Source organism: Eutrigla gurnardus (genome assembly GCF_963514095.1).
Source record: "Eutrigla gurnardus genome assembly, chromosome: 15".
Taxonomy (NCBI): domain Eukaryota; kingdom Metazoa; phylum Chordata; class Actinopteri; order Perciformes; family Triglidae; genus Eutrigla; species Eutrigla gurnardus.
Window position 1 is genome coordinate 7,379,634 of NC_139938.1, and position 25,587 is coordinate 7,405,220.

Here is a 25,587-nt window from a genome sequence, read left to right on the forward strand (position 1 = left end):
TGAGAATTTATTTTGTAATAAATTAACATACTGTTGTATAGCTTAATCTAGAAGAAAGCATCATATTTGATAAGCTCTTTATATGCTTTGTATGCACACAGACAACTGTCACATAAAGGTAGAGCAGCAATATTTCCCTCTGAAATGAAGAAGAAGAAAATATAAAGTAGCATGAATAGAGAACACTCATGAAGGACTTTAGTTCACCGGCTGTAAGGACAGTTTGGGCTAAACGAAGGTTTCTGCCCTACAGTCTCTGTAAACAGGATGTATGAGAGGATTTACCAGCTGGTCCACCAACACAGTGGTTCTAGTGATGCAGCCTTTAGAGGAGGCCACTCTCCCTGTCAGGGAAGTTTACTGCAAGTTCATTTAGTTCCTTGGCAACAGCTCCGTCCTCACGGCACACCGCCGGCTTACACCACGGGGTGAAGGGGCAGAACCCCCCCACCCACAGCACAATCCCCCCAATTTAAAGTATTTTCCAGCCTCAAGGCACTTTTGTAAATGTGTCTCTGCTGCACAGCGAGCTGCCTCTGCTTGTTCTCATATGAGTCAGCGTGCGATTCAGCCGGCACGCGGCCTTGTATGTGCATGTCAGGCTGGTCTGATGCATCAGCCGATCGTTATCTACGATCTGGGACTCCTGCTTCGTGTTACAACTTCATCCTGGTACGACACCAGCTACCTTTTCAATCAGAACTTGTGTGGGAGTGTAGTATCCATCCATTGTGTGTGTGTGTGTGTGTGTGTGTGTTTGTGTGTATGTGGGTGATTTGAAAAGTAAGCATGTACAGGGTCTTGTTGCTTCTCCTGCACATGTCTGGGGCATTGCTGTGTTTTCCTGTGTTTCATCAACACGTCTAATCAACTATTTCCTGTATTTCCTCTCAGTATAAATACAGACCTTACAGGAACTTTCGCTAGTGTCAGGATGCGTCGCTGTGACTTTAGCAGACCACCTGATTCTGCTCCCTCTTATTACAGGCAAACCTGACCTATTACATCTGAGTCATTGCTGTGTTTTCTTAACGGTCACGTGTGTGTGTGTTTCACTGGGACAGTGTCCTTGCTGACTTCCACTATATTCTGCATCCCTCTGAGGCTTCAGGGTGGAAATATACACTAATGAGATCCTCTTCCATTTCCCCTGCAGCTCTAGGGACCCCACCTTGGCTCCGTTGTTGAGCTGAGGTGAGACCTGAGGAAGCACGACAATGTGTCTCCTGGCTGTGTGGTCATGTGACCGTGTTTAATGGAAAGTCTCTTTGGCTGCTCATTTCAGGTGTGATCAATGCGTCTGCGTTGACCTTGTAAGGTTAGGGATTGAGCAGCAAACCCTCCTTGAGTTGGTCCTGATGACACATCAAAACCATCTTCTACCTGAGAAGGGCTGCTTCTATATTACAGTCAGTGGCCTGACATGACCTTAAAGCTTTACACATACAGGAAATGTGGCATAACATTGCCCCCTGCTGGATCAAGAGGCTCAATACACACACTGTGTTACTTTTTTTCTCCATTGATTTAATGCACCTGATGATAGTGTGAGTCGTGTCTGCCTTCTCTCCAGTATTATGAAACTGGAGGCTTGTAGAGCTCAAAGCAACAAGAAATACACTATATTGCCAAAAGTATTCGCTCCCCTGCATTGATTCAAATATGAACTTAAGTAACATCCCATTCTTAATCCATAGGGTTTAATATGACGTTGGTCCTCCCTTTGCAGCTATAACAGCTTCAACTCTTCTGGAAAGGCTTTCCACGAGGTTTAGGAGTGTTTATGGGACTTTTTGACCATCTTTCCAGAAGTGTATTTGTGAGGTCACACTGATGTTGGACGGGAAGGCCTGGCTCTCAGTCTCCCCTCTGATTCATCCCAAAGGTGTTCTATTGGGTTGAGGTCAGGACTCTGTGCAGGCCAGTCAAGTTCATCCACACCAAACAATGCAGTCAGACTGTTCTCCTGGCAACCGCCAAACCCAGACTCATCCATCCGATTGCCAGATGGAGAAGCTTGATTCGTCCCTCCAGAGAATGCATCTCCACTGCTCCACTACGCTGTTCTTGAGCTAATCTGAAGGCCACATGAAGTTTGGAGGTCTGTAGTGATTGACTCTGCTGGAAGTTGGTGACCTCTGTGAACTATGTGCCTCAGCATCCGCTGACCCCGCTCCGTCATTTTACGTGGTCTACCAATCACTTCCACTTTGTTATAATCCCACTGACAGTTGACTGTGGAATATAGGAGCAAGGAAATTTCACGACTGGACTTGTTGCACAGGTGGCATCCTATCACAGTACCACGCTGGAATTCACTGAGCTCCTGAGAGCGACCCATTCTTTCATACATGTTTGTAGAAACAGTCTGCATGCCGAGGTGCTTGCTTTTATACACCTGTGGCCATGGAAGTGATTGGAACACCTGATTTAAATTATTTGGATGGGTGAGTGAATACTTTGGCAATACAGTGTACTTGTCTCTTTCTAGAAATCCTGACCCAGTTACAGATAATCTTCTTGAGCAGTGTCATGTAGGAAATGTGTTTGAGAGAAAATAGTTCTGCATAGTTCCGTCTCTCGGCTTACTGCTTTACTGTTTATGCTTACCTTTGTTTCGAACATCGCACCTAAATAAAGGAGACAAACCGACATCTTTGAACTCCTGTGCTCACCCCCATGAAACAGTCAACCACTCAATATTGTTTAGAGTCTGTAAAGCATTTCAAAATGACATCATGAATAATCCATAAAACCCCCTTAACAGTTTTCTTTGGGACTATTTCTGAGGTATACAGTAGCTCCAACAGTTTCATATTCCCATAAGTCACATTTAAAACAGCATAAAAAAAGAACACAAACCACTGAATAAATAACAAGATAAATTATCTTTATTTCCACGTCTTTGTCATTTATAAAATTATGTGTCCACAATTAATATTAACAAGGCAATACAGAGAATCCTTTTTTTTTTTTTTATTTCTCAGAAGTGGAACCCGGGCTCTAGAGACGGTTTACTTGTCTACACAGACAGAAAGAAAGGGAACGGATGGTCAGGTGTTATTTATCACTCATTCAGTTACAGGTGGTGGAGGACGCTAGAAGAGTCGTCAGACCCACAGGGATGTCTCCAGAGCCTGCATGCACACCGAGCCCTTCAATGCAGTCACAAAACTTCATAATCCATCACTGCTCGTCGCTCAGTGGAAACCAGACAGTTCATTCACAAACAAACACTCTCGGAGCAGATAACCATCACCGAGACCATCAGCCTCCTCGTCGCCAATTAGTGTAAGCATGATTCTTGTCTCATCTTAAACACGATAACGTCATATTCTTTGTCCCTACAGTAAAAGACACGAAACCCCCGGCAACTGTAAAACCCAAACGGGAACAATGAAGAAACAACTGTTCCTGCAAAATAACAAAAAGAGAGGAGAGCCTCAGATACCATGTGCTCAAAGGAACATAAAAAGGCTTCTCGCGGGTCCGTGTGTTGTTGGTAAGTAGGTTTCAATGATGCAAGTTATCAAAAAATTAAATATTACATACTGTATAGGTTATTATTACAGTAACAAGGTGCCATGCGATCATATTCTCATCTGTACAGAGTTGAGGATTCAGTAGTAAATAACAAGGCTATACAGACCAAGAGTGCCAGCATGTTACAGAGCCATGGAGACCTGGGACTGGGACAGGGGTCTGCTGGTCTGGACAGAGGGACCACGTTCACATGGTGGCCAAGCAAAAACTTTCTACTAAGTCGTTATCTACATGATGCAAAACTCCAACCTCTGGTATAAAACGTAAAGGAATATTCCGCCTTAAATCTCGGAAGTTTTTGTCTGGGGATGTCTTCTTAGTGAACGTTCTTCTACTTAAAGGGGACATATTATGCTAATTTTCAGGTTCACTTTTCAGATTCACTCTTGTATTTCTACATCAACATGTTGACTCACTTCAATGTTGAAAAAACACATTATTTATCACTGTCTATATACACCCGTGTACACCCGTGTACACCCTCGGACTGAAACGCTACGTTTGAGTGCCTGTCTCTTTAAGATCGACCTCAAGAAAAAGCTGCTCAGATTGGCTTGCTAGAAACATATAGTGCATCTCTGCACAATGAGGGTTACTAGAGATGTGATCAGATCATTTGGCTTTGTCTGGTTTGCACTTGGTGAAAGGTCCACTAGTTGGCGCTCCATCATCGACCATGGGGATGACTGACGCCTGCAGGGAGGGAGTCATAGTAACCTGCTCTCTGGGTGAGATTTACAAACCTGGAACTATTGTAAAGATCTTGACTAAAAGACCAAAAACAAATTATTTCTATCTTAAAACATATTTTTGATCCACTGCCAACCGTTTAATTCTGCCTGACTGGACACTATCCCGTTATTTCTGGCACCACCTGCTGTAACCCTCCAGTATCGCAGCTGCAATTACACTGCATGTGCCCCAGCCTTCATTCAGCTTGATATGTCCCCTTTAAGTGAGTGATGTCCAAGCGTGACCCCAGAGAGCATGAGGAGCTGGAAATATCTGCACTAGATGATGTCATGCTATCTAAGTTTGGCTAGTTGGAGTGAAAAAAAAAACATCACCAAGCAACAAAATAGATGAACACAACTCCATAGAGTGGATTGGTCTCTAATGTTAGAAGTGTTGAAGGATGGATTTTCCTTTAGATTTGAAACTCTGCTGCTCTATGTCACACTGTCCGTCCCGGTGGATGAAATCACATGTGGATGCAAGAAAAAGGAAGGAAAAGGAAGAAACTCGTTACGCCAATAAAAATAAAAGTAATTGCAGAGACAGGCAACAGTTGCCATGAAGATCTCTGTAAATGGAACGTTGCTTTATTCAACTCTTTCAGATCCAGCAGTGTTGTGCACTCTCTCTCCCCTCTGTCCCATGTGGAAGCAACAAGAGACCAAAAACACCACTGAGCCAGTCCTCAGACCAGGACACCAGGGCCTAACATACAAACCCAGAATTAAAGACTTAAAGACACTATCCAAACCGCCTAGGGTCCATTCAGTCAAATACATTACTATTTAGTCATTATAAAACAATACCGAAGTGAGTCGCTAAAGCACTGAGAGAGCAGGAGGAGCTGAAGGAGCAGCGCACAGAGCACAAGGAAAAAGGGGCGTTCCTATTAGACGGGCCTCCGACCAGGTGGACCCTTAGAGTCTGAGCGATGAAGACCACTGTCGGGGGCGCGTGAGAGTGGCAGCGGCGGGTTTGACGGCTAATCGAAGGCAAGCAGGAACACATTCATGTCGACCACATGTTGGATGTGGAGGTGCAGTGGGCTGTATAAGGCAATGGATGTTTAATGTGCTTCAATACATAAATGATTCATGACCAAGTGAGACTGACACAGTTTACTTGTCATTCCTTAACTTACTTTAAACTACATCATCTGTGCGATTCGACGAGCGAAAAAGTCAAATTCAGAGAAATTAATTCAAGTAAGGCTATATGCACACACACACACACACACACACACACACACACACTCTAGCGCTGGTGCAGGGTCAGAAAGGATTGAATAAATAAAAAAAAAGGTAGATCAACAACATGACGCTCCGAGACAATGATTATGTACAAAATGTCACGGAGCTTCGTGTTCTCAGATCTGCCTTTAGTTTAGATGTTTGACGGCTAAAACTCCGATGGCAGCACAGCAGATGGACTTTTAGGTGAAAAGGGACCGGCTGGCTGGACCGGCTCACAACTACTCTACTGATATGCTGGTTTGGTTGCTGTTTGTTATATATTTAGACGTTTTGCCGAGTCATTTAAACTGACCTCCTCGAACTAAGAGGCGAAAGGAAGCGGCCAAGCGGCATAAAGCTATTCACACCTCTACGCTGAGCGACACCTCCACAGACCCGACTAGGGAGCAACGATGACGTCACAAACCCACCCCCGGGCCCACGACAGGCGGCGAGAAAGAGAGACAGAGAAAGAGAGCAAGATGCAAAGGGGGGGGGGAGTCACGTCCTGCATGAAAACAGGATCGACGGGAGACGAGGGGCGATGGAGGAGCACCGCTGTGACAAACCGGCCGTAGATACAATGGTGTTGTGCTGATAAGGCCGCGCTCCTGCTGGTAGTGTGGGTGGCGCCGTTTTCATTCTCGCTGATGCTCTTCTTCTACCAGCGTGGACGTCAGGCCTCTCAATCTCTCTTTCTGTGCTCATTTCTAGCCCGCCCCCTCCCTCCCTTCCACCCAGTATCCTCCACCTGCGTCCTCCCCCTCCCTCCCTCCCTCCCTCCTAGTCACTGCACCAACTGTACTGTACAGCCAAAAAAACCAACAACAACCAATGAGCAGAAATCTTTAAAAAAGCAAGAGCCCCGGGCAGTTTCTTCCTCTCTCTCTGCAGATGTATCTCGCTCTCACAACTATAAAGACAGGCCTGCATCCACCTGTTCACACACACACACACACACACACACACACACACACACACACACACACACACACACACACACACACACACACACACACACACACACACAGTGCTCATTCACTCACACACTCGTTCAAAGCCGTGCACGCTCTCTTTCTCGCACACTCGTTCTCATGCGAGCCGCCCTGCTCACTGCTAGTGGTGGTTGGTTGGACATGCAGGAGGGGGGGGGGGAACGAGGACAGGGGGGAGAAAAGGTTTCTAGCTCGTAAAGGGAAGAAGGTAGGCGTGTGTCTAAGTGTGTGAGTGTGTTGAGGGAGAGGTCCTAGTTGAGTTGCTGCCATCTCCTCCGGTATTTCTTCTCCTCATCACCTGCCGGGGATAAAGAACAAAAGGCATTTAGAATATATGGCAGCTCTAAAGTCTATGGCTGTTTCTACTGGAGAGAGAAGAAGGCATGAAGAGGATGGAAATAGAGTACCTTATCACAGAAGGTGAGATAAAAAGAGTTTAGGCTGAATTAGAAGTGCAGAGGAGAGAAGAAGAAGAAAGAAGACACTCGTCAGTCAAATCTGATTTTTTACACAAGAACATTCGCTGACTTTTAGAAACTTCATCAACCACGTTTCTACAGGTTCATTCATCGGGGAAGTGGACCAGAAAGGCTCGACGTACCTTCTAGATGGTTCCTGGAGATATATTTGAGAGCCTCATCCAGGAGGATGACTGGGATGGAGATCTTCAGGACTACGATCCACTGGGACCAGCACAGGGGGGTCACCTGGAAGATCAACTGGAGGGCAGAAGAAGGTCACACACTCTCCTTCTGGTAATAGCTCAACGCGCACTGCAACTTCTCACACACGTGATGATTTCTATATGATTTACTCAAACCGAGTCACCATGAACTCTGAAGAAAACCTTCTCTCAACGGAGAATCAAAGAACGGAGAGAAGTCTTGAACTTGAATTTAACATCAGCTAAATGATCAAAACATCTGTTCAATCTACTGTTTTTTGTTCCTAAACCTGTTAGTTAAAGAGTTGCTGATTATATTATGCTAAGTAGAAAGGCTAGCAAAGAACACCTCATTGGTGTTTCCATTTGTTATTGTTATATTTTATTTTGCCTTATTATTTGCCCTAAGTATTCCTTTGAAAAGTTGTTGATAAGGATCTAACTAAATCACAATTACTTCCCAAACACATGCCTCTTTGCTAAAACCATACCATTTAAAACACTTCGGTACAAACAGACCCACGCTTGCACGTCCTGATGAAGAGGCATGCTGGGAAAACAAGGTTTTTCTCAAGTGTTCATGGTAACACGGGGTGAGTCGCTGATATGCAAAAGGTCATTTTGTGGAGTGAAGTATTCCTTATAGATATCAAACAGAGCAAATGAAGAAAACATCTTCACCCACTTAACATGTGCAGCATTAAGAAAAAAAAATACTGGAAATAGAGGAAACAACTAAATACAAAAATGTATTGTGTATCTTTCAGGGCCGCTGTACTTTTCTCTCAAGGGATATTTGCATTTCTCCCCATAGATCACTGAGTAGCCTCTGCTAGCGTCTCGTAGAAGATGGATATTTACCGGCAGAGGCTCCACGTAGAGGATTAGGAAGTGCAGCGACAGGGAGAGGATGATGGCTCCCAGCAGCCAGAAGTTGACCCAGGGAGGCATCCTGAGCAGCGACTGGTTCTCAGACAAACTGGCGGGGAAGAAGTTTAAATACATCAACACATGTTGACAACTTAGCAGCTCAACCTGACATCAGGCACTTACATGGAAGTTGTCCATCGTGTTGCAAAGATTAAACGCGGAGGACTGACAAGCTCACGCGGTTTCAGAAGCGTGTTACAGGGAAACGACCGCGTTACGATTAAAAGAAATGAGCCGTTTAATTAGAGGGTCTTTGCAGTGATGCGAGTGTAGCAGGAAATGCATCCTAACAACAAACCCGTCTCCTTTTATGGGCGACAGTAACCATGTCAACATGTGTCCCCTCGGTCAGCATTACGGATAACTTGTTCATTGGTCAGGCAACTTCCCTTTTTAAGATTCTTTCCTAATGCGACATCACCATGAGCAGTCTTGCTCCATGAGCAATCCTGGCAGAAACGCCAGGAGTTTTCCCTAAAAACCTCTGATGCTTTTCTTTTCTGCCTCCACAAACAAGCTTGATTCCATTTCTGAAGATGTGCGGCTCCTTTACCACATTCACCAAATGCAGATGATATGAATATATATACACAGCAACATGTCCTGCAGGAGTGAGAGGATGTTTGCGATGGATGTGTTATTGTGGCGTGGGAGCAACGCTGTTATCCCTCACACGGCCGGCTGACTCCTCCCCCCAACGGAGTTCTGTCTGGTGGACGGCGTCGTCTGCTGAATGAATATCTGACAGCTGTGACATTTAAGGAGCGGTTGTTGTGACATCACAACAGAGGACGACTGACCTGTTGAGTGAGTTGAACATTTCGATGGTGACCAGCACAGACAGGGCCATGGTTGTCGGGTAGCGGGACTCAAACACCTCACAGTCGATGCCCTGGAACATGGGGTTTTCCTCAGTGCACTGCATGAAGTGTCTCTGTAGAGGGAGACAGGCAGGGTTTAGTGTGTGTGTGTGTGTGTCTGTCTACGCTTGCATGTGTGTCGGCAGGATGTCAGCGGGACCCCTGGGACCCAGTTTGAAGGAGCTCAGATCTGATGGGGGAACAGCTGCAGAACCTTGGCCTCGTCTCCACCCCGTGTGCAATCAAACCACATGGGTCTTACTTCCCCTTCTATTTCTGGACGCCGCTGGGATCGTCCACAAACATTAGTCACCAGAAAGCTGGACGGAGGTGCGCATCAACATATAACCAGATTCTGAGGACGGGATCTACTGCAGCGAAGTGAGGACAGACAGACAGACAGACAGACAGACAGACAGAGCAACGGTTTGAAACTCACCAGCTGATAGAAGGACACTTGTGGGCCTGAGTCATCATACAGGTACCACCAGGTGGCAGCACCCACCGTCCCAAGACCCACGTATCCTGCAGGTCAGAAGGTAGAATTACAGCATCGCCCCCAGTTACATGCATTACATCCATGTCTGTTCAAAATGTCATCATCTTATTATCGAGTCCAAGCGGACGTTTGTGCCAAACTGAAGACCTCAAGGCGTTGCTGAGTTATGGCGTTCAAAAAACGAGTTCTGTCACTGTTAGCGTTGCTTACAGGTGGGTTCATACATGCCACCATTCAGAGTGAGGGACGTCAGCTCTTACATATTTAAAAAAAAAAAAAAAAAAAAAAACTAGTTCAAGTGAAATATTTACCAAATTTAGATATTTTTCATATAAAAAAATAAGTAACACAATTTAAATCTTTATAATTCATTGAGAAAAAATAAAAAAGGTACAAAGAGCAACGATCCTTCTTTTCCAGTTAACTGTTAGAAAACATTTCTATGTTTTCAACCTGAGGTGAGCTAACTTTGTCTCTTCTCAGTTAGCATTATTGCTGCTAGTAGCTGCGGTTGGTAATCGGGAATCAGTGTCATGGTAGCTCGTCGACAGATCAACAGGAAGGATGTTTTGGAAATGCATGCACAAAGTTCATTTTACTAGTTTCCTTTGTCCTAAATATAGAAAATGTAGCAACCTCTGTTAAGTTCAGAGCTGACATACCTCCAATGGCCAGATATCTGAAGAAAAGCCAGCCAGAGATGAGAGGCTCCTTGGGGTTTCGGGGAGGTTTGTCCATGATGTCCAGGTCTGGTGGGTTGAAGCCCAGGGCGGTGGCAGGCAGGCCGTCGGTCACCAGATTCACCCACAGCAGCTGGACTGGAATCAGAGCCTCGGGGAGACCCAGGATGGCGGTCAGGAAGATGCTGGAGACGGACAGCGAGAAGAAAAGAACAGATCAGGCGAGGACGACCGACTGAGGGCAAAGACATGAAGGTGCGTGTGTTTCTGGTCCTCACCAGACCACCTCGCCCACGTTAGACGAGATGAGGTATCGGATGAACTGCTTCATGTTGTTGTAGATGGCTCGGCCTTCCTCCACGGCCGCCACGATGGTGGAGAAGTTATCATCGGACAGCACCATCTCGGAGGCCGACTTGGCCACCGCCGTGCCGGAGCCCATGGCGATGCCGATCTCGGCTTTCTTCAGGGCCGGTGCGTCGTTCACACCGTCTCCGGTCTGTGGTGGGAAAAGGTTTGGTCATTAATGCATCAGAAAACCTGACTGATTGTATCTGAATTCCAAAACATTACTTATATGCCCATAAAAGTGTCAGACGTCCAGCAGAGGCAGATTTCCCTGTAATATATATTGCGATATGAAAACTACAGGACTGTTCACCCTCGGCTACATTTTAAGTTAAATGCATGTATGCAAGTATGGGGCAAGATAATACTTAAATCATACTATTACTATGCTACTATTCCTCCTTGATTATTATAATAATAAAATGATATCCACCACTGCTGGTATCATTAGTGGTAATCATTTTCTTTGTTAATACTGCCAATACAGCTCTCATCACATGCATCATTTCTGTTAAATGGATTGTAATTTTTGTAGTTTTTTAAGGGGGTTTTCCGTATTCGATGGAGGGTGCCGGGACAGAGGACGTTAGTGTAGAAATATATTTGGTCTATATGAAACTGTAAGTAATAACACTGATCACGGAAAGAGAGAACTGTGTGAGTTTAACACATTAACCAAAGAAAAAGTTGCAGCATGAGAGGTTTGAGTTTATTTGGCCAATGATGTGAGAGTAGCAAATCACAATGTTGATGCTGAAAGGATATACCACGGAGCCGTAGAACAAACCTCTTTGAAGGATCAGGTACACAAACTTGATATTGAGCCCAAACTAGGCATGGAATCATATGAACATTTCCATTATTTTGGCCATTCCGATCATCAAAATATGCCTAAAACTAAAATGTGTGAAGGTAGACATGTAGTGTAACGCCTTGAGTGGCCAAAAAGCCTAGAAAAGTGCAACATAAAGCAGGTTAATTTACCGTCACCATCCGAGATCCGATCCTATATCGTCCCATCACTAGGCCTAGACATATTGAGGGGAGATTATCCCATTCCCCCATTAACACAGATCGGTGTAAAGGAGCCACTATCTCAGTATGCAAAGTCTCATTATCGTTTCAGACCTAGATGGGAATCAGCTAAAGCTGAGCAAGTGAGATATATTCATCTGTCATGGCGGGGCCTAAAGCGGCTTTAGACGGCTCTGAGTGGTGGAATTAGTCTGACAGGCAAATGGTGATATCGTAGTCTCCCTCCCCCGCTCTGAGTCATGTGTCAGATAGGAAGCAACAGAACGGGCCGAGATGACAGCTTTTGATAGCAGCCTCAGAGGCACCTGAAACATGTCACGCCTCACTGGCCTCCTCTCATGCATTCTCCACAAGTCACTCACACGACACACAGTTGAAGGAAGGAGAAAAGGCTTATTTTTTTTGTCTTGAAACAGGAATAAAGAAATATGTATACGATGTGTAGATTTGCAGGAAGCAGAGAGAAGCTGAAGGGAGTGTAGAGCAGCAAGAAGACGGAGGTATTAGAGCTGAGCGAGTTGCACCATCTTTTCTCCTCACCATGGCGGTGATCTCATCAAATGCCTGCAAGAATCCCACGATCTTAGATTTGTGGGCCGGCTCGACGCGGGCGAAGCACCGCGCCTGCTTCACGGCTTCCCTCTGGGCCTCCAGCGGGAGATCGTCGAACTCGCGGCCCGTGTAGGCCTTTCCGGTCACGTCCTCATCCTCGCCGAAGATGCCGATCCGTCTGCAGATGGCCACGGCCGTGCCCTTGTTGTCTCCCGTGATCATGATAACGCGTATGCCCGCCTCGTTGCAGAGCTTCACTGAGCCGATCACCTCCTTCCTGGGCGGGTCGAGCATGCCCACGCAGCCGACAAACGTCAGGCCCAACTGATTGGAAAACAGAAACAGGTAAAGGAGAGGAGGGGGATTAGGACTATATCTGAAAACATGATCTCCTCTTTTTATTTGGGCGGCTGCAGAAAACATCAAACAGGTGAGTTTCTGTCATTTCAGGGAAGAAGAACCAAGTGTAAAAAGCTTTACACTTTCGGTGGATGAAGATTTAATCACTGCTGTGATTCAAAACAAAAAACAGACAGCAACAAAGAGGACTTCAAAGGAAGTGTTCAAAATCTTTCCAAGACAGATACGATTCTCCTGTCTGTTAGATGTGAAGCTCCAGCAAGAAGACAGGTAGCTTAGCTTAGCATAAAGACTGGAAACGGGGGGAAACTGCTAGACTGGCAACTTAAAATTCACTAATTAACACTGAGTCCAAGTGAAGCTTTGCAGTTCTGTTGCAGAAGTTAGGAAATCTCATTCAAAATAATCTATAATTAAGTCAATAACAAAAAATCTAGTCTGGGAACACAAACGTCATGTGTTTCCCTCCATACGACCATGAAAGAGCACTACGGTCTGCCGCTGTACCTCATACTGTGCAAACTTGGTGGAGTTCTCCAAGTCCATGTCCTCTCTGCGTGGCGGGGTGTCGTGAGTGGCCAGGGCCAGACAGCGCAGGGTGTCCCTGCCCGTCCCCCAGTCCCTGATCTTAGACAGCAGCTGGTCCCGCAGGGCTGCCGTCAGCGCCACCTTCCCAGATCCCACCCGCAGGTACTGACAGCGCTCAATCACGCTCTCTGGGGCGCCCTGTGAGGAGGACATTTAACGGACACGAGAGAAGGACATCAAGCCATGATCCCAACCGAAGGAAGTGATGAAATGTGTATTTAAGAGCCGTGTTATTCATGCATGCCTTGATGAACATCTTGCTCTGGGAGCCAGGCTTGACAGGAGTGCAGTAGACGGACATGGACTTGCGGTCGCGAGAGAACTCCAGGGTGAACTCCTTCTTCATCAGCTGCTTGATCACCTGATGGATGAAGACAAAAGGGGAGAAAACAGTCAGAACGAGGAGGAGAAAGCTTGAGCTAAGTAGCTGGATTTGTGGCCGCCTGTCAGGCCGGCAGCCAGCGGCTGACAGAGAGGTTTGGCTGAGCTACTGACAGCTGAAGGATAACAGTTTAGACCGCGCACTGAACCAGCCTGCCTGGATGTCTGGCTGCTACCTTAGAAGCATATGAAGAAAGAATAGACCCAGCTGAGGACGCCCGGTCATAACAGCTGAGACTCTATGGGAAATAATAGCTAATTGCTATCAGGAAGGCAGGGCGACAATACTGCTGGTTTACTATAGGAAGACAAAAAAAACATCCCTATTCCTCACATACTGCTTAATATGGATGTAACGCAACCTTTGCTCCACCACTAGGTGTCCCACTAGCTCCAAGTCTGTGCTTCTCCCATTACACATGAGAGGCTGAAAGGTTCACACCAACAGACTGAGATGTACACACTCCGTCAGGATGTCCTGGAATCTGTCACTATGACAAAGCTCTCCTCAAACAGGGCATTCTGGGAAATATGAACCCTCCCAGGGTTTCTCATTTTCGAGCAGCAGGGATCAGGTGATCTCATGTAAAAATGACTCATGTAAAATTAGCTGAGGATGTTATTGTTAAGCAGAGGACCCTCAGTCATACGTCTGCCTGTCTGCCCTTCTGACTTCTGCTGCCTCAAAGCGTTTGTCACTAACGAGCTTTGTTCTTCCTGGAAGTGACACCGGCGGGGATTTTAATGGCCTGCGTGTACAGTAGAGTGATAAAGCTGCGGAAACATCTTCAACACAGTGGATGACAGGCCACTCAGCACTCAAACCCCCCCGACATCAGCTTGGTGATTCATCCGCCTTCCAGACACCAAGACGTTTAACACGTCTGTGGCGATTCATTAGTGAGCTGCAGCTAGCTTTGTGCTAAATGTACCAAAACTCAACTAGGCATGCTGTCTTAATAGCTATTGTTAATTGGGTTTCAATTGTTGAACCAAACACTCCCTGAAGTCAAACATATGTGTCAATCAACAACCGTGAGCCTGACTAAATAGTCCTCGAGTAAGACAGCCAACCCTGAACCTGTTGACTCATGCAAATCACTCTGCATAGAACAAAATTCTAATTCAACCTAGCCAACAGTTGGGTGGGAGATTCAGGTGTGTTACACTCGTAGCAGCTGATGAGTCACTAGCGTCAAGCAGAGATGAGGACTTGGGTGAAGAGGTCTTACTTAATTCCACACCGCCAAATTGCTGTTTTCAAAATTGTAGTCTCTGGCAATTTATCGGATTTCACGCCGCTCCCTCAGGAGCCAAGAATGGCTTTATGCAACTTTTTCTTATATTCAGATGTGATTTTAAGGATTGTGTTTTCGGGGCTTTTTCCACAGACAGAGAGTGTTTATAGACCGTACGGTCAAAATCGTCTCCACATGTCGCTTACCGAGTTGCAGGCACCGGCACGTTCCACCTTGCTGAGTCCGGCGAGGTCGGTCTTGAAGACGTTCATCTTCTCCACCAAGGTGGTGAGAGCCGTCTCTGTGGCTTCACCCACCTTCTCGTAAACCCCTTTGGCCTACATGAGAACAGAAATGCATCAACACAGGCTGTGGAGTTGTTTTATAGATCGCCAATGACACACCAGGCTTTCAGGAGTGATTCAGTCATTAAAGTCGGACCCCTTTACGATGACACATTTTAGATCAAATCCGAGGAGAAACAGGCTCCAGTGTTAAATGTGAACAACCGTCTTGAAGAATGACACCAAAACAAAAAAGCTCAGAGCGTCTCTGTGGGTCATTCACATCCGCCTCCGCAAACTTTGAATCATGCATGTGAAGTGAACCAGTAATGTACCACACACCATTTGTCAGTGTGACTAAGCAAAAAAACCCACCCAACTCTCATTCCTTTCCTGGTTTAGCACACTTTGATCACCAGCTTTGATTCCAAAATGTACAAAATTGGATGCAAAACAACCGTTTACGACAACAGAAACGGTTAGTTTAGGAGGAAGCATGGGGTTGGAAGCGCCTTGTCCCTGGCCTGGCTCCTCGGCATGGTTACCATGATACCATGGTGATGACAAAGAGGTGAGAAAAGCAATCCAAACCAGAGAAAGAGATCATACGTCTGAGTAAAATTAGCTCAGTAGCAGGAGAGAAGAGGAGAGGAAGGTTTCAGATCTGCCTTTTATGGAGTCGTTGCATGGAGTTGTGTGTAGAAATACAGCCAATGCATTAAACACAATGCTGTATGTGGAACAGATGTGTGTATTCAGCATAGAAACTCAATGTGATGTTAGCTATAGAGGGAGAAACAAGTAACACCTACAAAATTATCTTTGTTTGTTTGTACTTGCTACATAGTGAGGACCGTCACATGTTTTTAAACCAACAAAGCGAGGACGTCTGGCATTTTGGCCGGAAGTGAGGGTCCTCATTAGGATAGAAGAACAGGAATGTGTGCATGTGTGTTGTTAATGACCTCATTGAAGTCCAGTGAAGAGTCATTGCACATCGAGCACACTGTGGCCAACTCCAGAAGCCCATCAAAGTCTCCACACTGGACGGGACGGTCTCCTTTCAGTCTGGAACACACACACACGCACGCACACACACGTCACTCACAACGCTAACCATAAGGGAAAAACACTTCACAGTTCGCTACACCCCAGAAACAATATCCTACTCAATATTTATGAGAGAGGAGACATTGAGTTGTTTAGCATTCCAAAGTTGACTGAAGAAACAGTGGTTGCACAGTAGTAAACAGTGTGTGTGTGTGTGTGTGTGTGTGTGTGTGTGTGTGTGTGTGTGTGTGTGTGTGTGTTCCTGACAAGCAGTGCTGATTGCATGACAACCATGGATTCCTTCCCAGTAGAGACTGCAACCGTTGCTAGCGAAGCTCCCACACAATTACCCACACTCTGCTGTTATGAAATCGACAGGTTCACGCAGAGTCAGAACGCTGTACTCACCAAACAGCTAAATAAACAACATGCATAAACAATGAACTGTAGAAAGCTTCTTCTTCCTAATGACTAGTCACCCGTCTATACTCCTCCACAACCTTACTTTTACTCAATAAAAGACATATTTTAGGGGGCTGGTGCTGCCCTAAATTGTTCCCAAGCCCCCCCAAATAATTTGGCTCTATATATATATATATATATATATATCTTCACTGGTTGTTGTGTCGTTCTAATACAGTACTAAAAAGATGCTAGCGCAAAGATTTTGTATGCTTCTCGTCTTTAAATCCTAGTGACGTCCCTGCTTTTACTAACATGGTGCATTCTGATAAGACTGGGATCAAAATGAACAAACTATTTTTAAAACCCTTTGTTCAGTCAGTTCTGTCTTACTGTTTCTATTTTCCTGCAAGCACTATGCACACAAAACAACATCCAGGATTACTAACCGTTTCCCTGGTTATCACAGTTATCGCCACGGCAACACATAAAGCACAACTCGAAACACTCTTTGGGAATCATTGAATCATCACTGATTAATCAAATCCACAGACTACATCAAAGTTTGCTTGACTATATTAAATGAAAAAAAGAAAGAAAAAAGATGCAATTCATAATTTCATCAAAGCCAGACTGAGGGGATCTTCTGTGATTTCAGCGTATATTACTTTGGTAAAATTGAAAGAGCGCAGAGACATTTTTCATATAATTGAGGTGTTAGGGAGGCAGACTTCCCCCAATAAAAGTAATACACATTTAAACTGTGACACTCACATTTGTCCCTCGGGGGCATACGTAGAACCAGTTATAGAGAACTCATGAAGGCTGCAGCTGGAATCCTCCACCTTGTCTGCAACGAACATCTGGAGAGGAGAAAAGGCAAACAGAGGCGGTGGCGGAGTTAGCTAATTAGACAAAGCTGTGGTGCAGGTAGGCAAATAGCCAAAGTCATATGAATAATGAGAACAGTAAATATTTGTTTTAAATGACAACTCTTCCTGTATTCTCTACAACCCTAGTGAACCCGCCAGTGCAAACGGACTAACTGTAATATGTGTACATATCTAATTCAGATAATCAAATGTTATAGATTGGACTGTACGTGTGGGAAAATGTTTTAACATTTTGTGTAATGGTGTCAAAACAAACATGTAGACATGATTTTTATATGCTTCCGTGTGGGGAAAAAAAATGGACTGAACCTGAACCGAGGAGAGACTTTAGCAAGAAAAATATCAAACAATAACAAGAATTATTCTTTAAGTTTAAACCTTTTTAATGCAACAACAAATTAAATTTGAATTCCTGTCTTTAATGCATATATATATTTATATATATATATATATATATATATATATATATATAAATATATATATATATATATATTGCTGGGAAGCGTATTATTGCTTTTTATTATTTTTATTGCTGCCAGTGCCTGCTCATTTGAAGACAATATTATGTTATTTGTTCTCTTAAAAATGACATATTCCTGCATTATGATGTGAAGCTGAACTCTTGTTGCGCTGGGCAGCTCTGAGGTGTGGGCGTGTCAGCGAGTTGCCCAAAGAGTCCACAAGATCATAGCTGACCCCACTCACCCTCCATGGTCTCAATAAACGTGGTAATGTTAGTACATCTTAGGCCATCAAATTGATTTACTGCCATGGCTGGTATCATTACACATCGCCCCATTGTGTCAGAACGCTCTTCAAATAAACAACCACGGCTGCATCTTGTGTAAATAAGAAGGAGGATGCTGCGAACAAATACTGTTACTTTTTCCTTACTTCTCGACTTGCCCCGGATAAATTAAAAAGTAGTGAAGCGTTAAGAAAAGCAAATAGTGGCTGTAAACAGGAAGTACTAAGCAGGCTGGAAAAATGGTCACTGGGGAGGTCTAGTTTACACAACGGCTCAAAGAAAACCTGGTGTGATCCAGAGTCAAGAAATCCACTTTATTGTTACTACTTTTCTCCCTGATTCTTTAGTGCTTGGGAACACGAAGGCGACACGGGAGTCGCATTATTACACCTCTTTATGAAAAACTTCATCAATCCCTCACAACGCCAAACACGCTCGTCGACGGCAGAAAAACAAAGCATTAGTAAGGAGGGAGGGAGAGAGCGGGAGGCGTGGTGTGTAGACAACTCTGTTTCCCAAAATTCCCCCAGAAAGGATGAAGCACTGGTAATAAATAGATATACAGTATATATATATAAATATACAGTGTGTGAACACACACATGAACACACACACATAGACAGAGGGCAAACATCCCTACGACCCAGCTGAACTCGCTTTGAGACTCCATTAGATCCGACTGATTGAAGAATTAATGGAGCAGTTATTTGGTTAAACTTTCCTCTGTCAGTGTGTGTGTGTGTGTGTGTGTGTGTGTGTGTATGTATGTGTGTGTGTGTGTGTGTGTGTGTGTGTGTGTGTGTGTGTGTGTGTGTGTGTGTGTGTGTGTGTGTGTGTGTGTGCGTGTGTCTCGCCAGCCTCCACGTATTACAAAAAAAAGGAACACAAAATCGATGGCAGACTTCAGATGAGAACCTAAGAAAGTAGGTTTTAACCTTTTAATGGAGTAATTATTCCTTTACAACTCTCTGCGGCAACAGAGTTACTGCATTTGGTCTCCTGCTGTAGTCGAGTGTGGACACGATGAACGTCAGTTACTATCACACCCAATCATGATTATAGCGTCTGTGAGATTGCAACTTTTGTGAAAACATGCAATTTTGCATTTGTAATTTTTGACATCCACGGTTTCCTTTTTTTAGTGCAGTTAGTAAACCCTTTAAAGAGGGAGATCTGAGGTTGTAGCTCATTAAATGTAATAGCCATCAAAAGGATTTCCATTCTGTAATTACTCCTTCATATACTGCAGTGGTTTTCATTGTTAGTGTTGATCTCATTTTAATCACCCAATGTGCTTTTTGTTGACTTCCCCTAACAAAGTACTAAAGCTGTAATAAGAGCCTAAAGGCAAATTACTCTTCGCTAAGCTCCGCCCCCTGCTACACAAGCTGTCAGTTACCATGGAGCCCACACTATCACTAACTACACTCCCTTAAAAAATAGGTCATTTTTTGGAAAAACGAAAAAGGGATATCAGTTACTGTATTACTACGATATTAGGCTATCAAAAGGTCTAAGCTACCTTCAGTAGCTAGCATCGCATAGAAGCACTCATGCTAGTTATTGATGTGCTAACAAACTCTTCTAATGTTTTTAAGTAGAAACTTAACATTTTAGAAACGTATATTCAAATTCCTGCATTTGAACCTACAGTTAGTGTCCCATCCCCAAGCTTTAGTGGTTTAAGTATTTCAATATTTATGCATATTCTTAAGTTTAACTCAGAATCAAACAGCTCACTTTTTCCCTGCTAGTTCACATTTAAAAACATTCAACTGGTGAATCACGAGGTGGGAATTATTGTGAAGCACTCAAAGAATATCTCATGCCTTTGTCATTTAAGTTCACGCCGACCAAAACGGTTCATCAAATATGTGTCGACAACAAAAGACATGGTCATTTCTGACAGTTTGACGGTGCCAAATATTGCAGGGAGCCGTGGAACGGCAGCCGCAACGAGCTGTCGGATGAGGAGCTGCAGGCGACAGGCTGCAGACCTCCAACTTCTCAGCAAGGTAACCACATTTACTGTGACCTGATGTGGAAAACTGCACACTCTCATGGCATAATGGAAAAAGGCCAATTATTGTGCCCGTTCCTTATTAAAACAATGTGTGTTTGTTTGGCCGCGCTATAAACAGATACACCAGCTGTTCTTCTGATGCATTTCTAAAAAAGTAGTCGGAGAGGAATGAAGAGATCCTGACATGTCTCAATGAAACATGGGCCCAAAAAGCAAAGGTCGACCTTCCCCATGTTTTTGTTCATCGATTTGTCATTAAGTTTAGGGATGTACTGTCCCTTTAAGGAACTTATCAAAGGCTTCATCCTTCTGGCCAATTCTTAATTTCACTAAAGGTCATCAGGCTCAGCACACTCTCGCTCGATAACAGATCAACAACGACGACTCAGGGACGCAGTAACTTCTGCAGTAACCACACACACACACACAACACAAACACCCAGGGACGAAGGAATAATATAAGGTTGTTCTTTCATAGGTGGTCAGTTTTCCCTCACTATCTAATCCACTGTGGTCTCCAAGGAAACAAGGCACAGTGTGATCCGTGGGACTCGGTTTTAGTGGTACAAGTCTTCCACTCACTTCTTCCGAGCATGTGTGTGGCGATGAATGGTGAGCGAGCCTTTTGATGTGTGTGTGTGTGGCGTTTCTTCGTGTGTGTGTGTGTGTGTGTAGGATAAAAAAGGGAAGTCAGGATACACGGGGGGAATCCCTGGAAATCCTGCGGATGTGGGGATAGCCCCGAGGCGAGGGAGACACATGGTGCTATCAGGGCCACTGGCGGGAGACCGGTCCAAGAATAAGCACAGATGGATAAGCCTGGGCAAACATTCGTGCAGGCCGTTAAACCTTGACTCACCAGAACCATAAAAACACAGCGAATGCAGCCGTCCGAGCGCGGAGCGCTCACGAAGAGTTAAGCAACCACCTAAGTGACTATCTCCAGGAAACACCATGGCGAGTAAAAACGCTGCAAAGCGGAAGTTTGATTTTGTGAGAGTGTGTGTGTGTGTGTGTCCTCTTATCTCCCAGCAGAGAGCTGAGAGCAGCAGGCTGGGCGCTACAGGTGGAAGCAGAAGGTCAATATTTACCAGCCTGCCTCGCTCTTTTTCTGTCTGGGAGGGTTTTCGGGGTTGTGGTGAGATCACCGCTCCGCATCCCTCCTGCTGGAGGGAACTCCCTGCCGCTACGCATTAATCACGCGTCAGCAAAAGGGGGAGGGAGGGATATTCATGCCGCAAGACTGTCTGCCGTACAGGAAATGAACAGTCCTCTGATGGCAACTCCATTTTGAGGCAGCGAGAATAGAAAATGGATACACACACACACACACACACACACACACGCACACACACACACACACACACACGCACACAAAGAAGATCTTCTAGAAGTCAAAATATTGATTCTCCTTGCTTTTGGACCAGGTGATGCCCAAATACAGCTAAAGCACTATGTGCAGTCTGCAAGAAAATCACCTTCTGCATTCAGACAAGTCTCTAAATATCACAACTGGATGACTTTGAAAACCACATGTAACATTTTAGGAATTCAGGATCTGATGTAAAATATTAATGCTTCCGATTTAATTTTTAATTCACAGTCATTTAATTGCTTTGAATGTCATTATCTTATGCCACTTCCAAAGTGTTTGATGGAGGTGAAAACGGGACTTTTAATTATTTCTCCGATGGTGCTGTGTGTAGGATAGACAGTCATCCAGCAGCGAGGTCGCCGATTAAAACCTACTGAAACTTCTCCGTCTCAGTGTTTGGTTTGTCCATTCTGGGTTACTGTAGAAACATGGCAGCTGACTCCATAAAGAAAACCAGCTCCTTATGTAGATGATTTATTCTTACTGTCACACTAAAAGAAATCATACATATAATGTCATCATCCATTTCTACCAATAGATCTCCCTAACCTCTACACACTGCTCCTTCAGGTTAGGCTTTAAAGAAAACAAACTTTTTTTTGGATAAACATTTGTTGACTTTACATTCATGCTTAGAATTGTTCCATTCTTTTCCACCACAGCTGCTCGCACATCAAGCTGCGGCCGGCGCTCCGTCTATTAGATGCTGCATTCTGGACCAGGTCCCCATTTAGCGAAGATTTATTTAACCGCATCGGGTTTACCAGCGATCGCGTTGACCACTTTTTATCCTTTTTACACATGGTAAAGTGAGTGGCAAGAGGTGTTGACTAAGATTAGAGGTGTGTGTGTGTGTGTGTGTGTGTGTGTGTGTGTGTGTGTGTGAGAGAGCTCAAGCCTTGAACAGAAGCCAAGGCAAACAGCAGCGCTGGCATTTACTCTAGGCTTGGAGCAAAGACTGCTTGGGAGCACACTGACAGACAAAGGGAAGGGTTTGGCTATGTGCTACACAACCACCGGTGAAGAGTTGTGGAGAAGAGCTTTCAGTGCTTGTCGCCTGCTGCAATTATGTGCACACTATTTATACACCGTAACCTAGAGGACAGTTGGGGATGTGGATGCGTTTATTCAGGCGTTCAGGTGACATTTTGGAAAAAGCTTTACTGTGTATGTGTGAGCTGGTCAGCTGATGTACGGTAGCAGCTGGTTGATGTCAGCCTGCACCGCTCCACCAGCAGTTATCTCAAACCTGCCCAACGGAGGCAAACATTACAACGCCACCAGGGTTTCCATCCAGCAAATAAGGAATTAAGAACACAAAGGGAGGAGGGGGTTGAAGGGAAATTTCAAAGAAGAGACTGCATTGATAATAAAGTAAACCCCTGAAGAATTCACCTCAATCACACTCTCAAAGAAATATTCCCAGAAGCTGTTCATGAAGTGTCAATCAAATGACAGGAAGTGGAGATTAAATACTTTAAATTCAGCTGCGGCCCTGAACCAACTGTGTTAAAGGACTGCAGTAACACGTTGGTCTAAAACTGTCCCATCAGTAGGGATAGGACGGTGGAGGAGGATTTTAACCTGGATCGCAATAAAAAAAGATGGTGGTGAATTTCACAATGTCACATATCTTCAGGAGTGACTTGAAAAAGCTGTCTAGCTTGTTATCTTGGTAGAGAAGTGAAAAATAGATCATTTAAAAACACAGGATTTAAAATGCAGGGAGTTCTATTGATCATCTTATTTAAGATTTTGTTTCACTAAAACTAGTTTTAGTGACGCAATACAAATATTTGTTTCTTAACAATGATTCCAGTATGTTTTACTGCCGTTTTAAGAGTTTTAATATATTTTGATGATTATTGGGATAATATCATGACATGAAACTGTCATATCGTCTAATGACCAGCAGTGAAAAAAAAACAAAAGCATTGCCACGTACCCTGCAGACAGACATCTGGTTGGTGGTGAGGGTGCCGGTCTTGTCGGAGCAGATGACGGAGGTGCAGCCCAGCGTCTCCACTGAGGGCAGGCTGCGGACGATGGCGTTCTTCTTGGCCATGCGACGCGTGCCGAGGGCCAGGCAGGTGGTGATGACGGCGGGCAGGCCCTCGGGAATGGCGGCGACAGCCAGCGCCACGGCGATCTTAAAGTAATAGATAGCACCTCTGACCCAAGAGCCACCGTGGACGGGGTCCCCGAAGTGGCCGATGTTGATGACCCACACGGCCACGCAGATCAGCGAGATGACCTTGGAGAGCTGCTGGCCGAACTCGTCCAGCTTCTGCTGCAGCGGCGTCTTCTCCTGCTCCGTGGCTGCCATCTGGTTACGGATCTTACCGATCTCCGTGGAAACGCCGGTAGCAACGACTATACCTATGGCGCGGCCTGCTGCAATGTTTGTGCCCTGAGAGAAAGAAAAAGGAAGGAGTTTCCATCAAAGTTCAATGGATCAAACATACATGAAGCTGCCTTGAAGTGACACATTACGCTCAGCTTTGTGAATAAAAGTGGATTTTGCATAGTTTTGCCTGTAATGACCATCAATCTCCGCCATGAAAGCAGAAGATAAACATGACTCAGCGAGCTGCTGGGGGACGTGCTTACAGAAAACAGCATGTTCTTTTTGTCTTGGTTGACAGCTCTGGGGTCAGGAACCGGGTCTGTGTGTTTGATGATGGACACGGACTCCCCTAAAGGAAACATGGTGCAGGATTAGATCTGCGTGCTCACAGCCTAAAGGGGTAACAAGTATTATCAGACAATATCACAGACTGTAAACGATACAACGCTTATAACCTGCGGTCTTCTAAGTCCATGCAATAAAAGGTGCGAGTGAGTGTAATCTATCTGATGTACGTGAAAGGATTGCTTGGTGTCAGACAAGTGATGGCAAATACCTGTGAGGATGGACTGGTCCACTCGCAGGGTGGTGGACTTTATCGAGGTCACTCTGATGTCAGCAGGCACCTTGTCACCCACTAACAAAACAAAAACAACAGAAAAGAACAACAAAAAATATTACATTTAATATAGCCGTGAGCCGACACCGGGTTCAAGACCTTTTTCACTCCACAGAAGGAAGGAATCAAATTGCCAAAATCAAAGCCTCGGGCAGCAGCGAGCAGGTTTCTGGCTTCACAAAGTCATTTACGCTGGTTTCCTTCTGTGTAAAGAAGGACTGAGACGACGATTCATCATCACAATGTATGCAGTCTGTAACTGCACACTGTATTTCTTTGCACTTGAGAACATGTTTAGACAGATTAATTAAAACTAGCCAGCAAGTTTGGTGATGTTTGGACAAACTGTCATTGATTTATGGACACATTCTGCACCCAATGGAGATAAAATGCTAATATCATCACGTTTGCAATGTTCACCATCTCGGTTTAGCATACTAACATTTGCTAAGTAACACAACGAAGGATGTGGCACCGTCTTTAATTTGGCAGGAGTCAGGTGATGAAGTTAGGGCCCTTAAATATATAGAAATATATATCCAATAGTTGTGGACACATTTCACTTAAGAGAAAGCCGGAGGCTGGTACATCATCTGGGAGCGCTGAATGTCCATGCAATATAGCCATCCAGCAGTTACACCCCGTCGCATGTCCGTGTTCAAGCAATAAATCTGGAAGCAAAGCAACATGGGACGGTTCAGCCTGTTCAAGCTGCAGCAGCAGGTAAACAACAGCAGGTAAACAACAGCAGGTAAACAGCTCCATGCAATCTTGATGGAGTCAAGTTGCCGTAATAACTTTGAACTTTGTTCTCTCTTCACTCTGTTCCTCTGACACACCACTTCCTTACATACGTCAGACACAAAGTACAGATGAATCCTACAGATAAATCTACAAAATGCATTTCATCTTCTCCACCAACGCTTCGCTCTCTGCTCATTACGCCTGCTTATTAAACTCGTATTTCATTACCAGACCAAATTAAGTATCTAATGCCCCAAAATCTAAGTGGTTATTGCTTCCTCTTTGTCACAGCCCGACAAAGAACATTTCATGGACGTCATTTTAGAATAGCAGGACACAGCCGGCTTGTGAAAAATGGACGGTTTGATGTAGCCGTTGACAACGATCTCAGAGCAGAGGAGTGGGAAATGAATCCAAACGCTCCAGACAGGTGTAATATTCTCCCCTTGTTCCTTTCCAGCA

General features: G+C 44.8%; 1 protein-coding gene across 1 annotated transcript in view; it reads right to left on the reverse strand.

The window, feature by feature from the left end:
- Window positions 1-6,290: 6,290 nt before the first annotated feature.
- atp2a3 (ATPase sarcoplasmic/endoplasmic reticulum Ca2+ transporting 3) overlaps window positions 6,291-25,587 on the reverse strand; it is a 38,363-nt gene continuing 19,066 nt past the window's right edge. The window contains exons 6-21 of the mRNA XM_084028257.1: window positions 24,319-24,399; window positions 24,026-24,111; window positions 23,361-23,825; window positions 17,151-17,239; window positions 15,890-15,992; window positions 14,847-14,978; window positions 13,266-13,382; window positions 12,941-13,159; window positions 12,062-12,397; window positions 10,417-10,637; window positions 10,121-10,323; window positions 9,399-9,484; window positions 8,900-9,033; window positions 8,031-8,148; window positions 7,107-7,224; window positions 6,291-6,803 (exon numbers count right to left, since the gene is read on the reverse strand). Of these exons, the coding sequence (XP_083884383.1) occupies window positions 6,757-6,803; window positions 7,107-7,224; window positions 8,031-8,148; window positions 8,900-9,033; window positions 9,399-9,484; window positions 10,121-10,323; window positions 10,417-10,637; window positions 12,062-12,397; window positions 12,941-13,159; window positions 13,266-13,382; window positions 14,847-14,978; window positions 15,890-15,992; window positions 17,151-17,239; window positions 23,361-23,825; window positions 24,026-24,111; window positions 24,319-24,399 (2,555 nt within the window). The 3' untranslated portion in view covers window positions 6,291-6,756. The remainder of the gene's footprint in view (window positions 6,804-7,106; window positions 7,225-8,030; window positions 8,149-8,899; window positions 9,034-9,398; window positions 9,485-10,120; window positions 10,324-10,416; window positions 10,638-12,061; window positions 12,398-12,940; window positions 13,160-13,265; window positions 13,383-14,846; window positions 14,979-15,889; window positions 15,993-17,150; window positions 17,240-23,360; window positions 23,826-24,025; window positions 24,112-24,318; window positions 24,400-25,587) is intronic.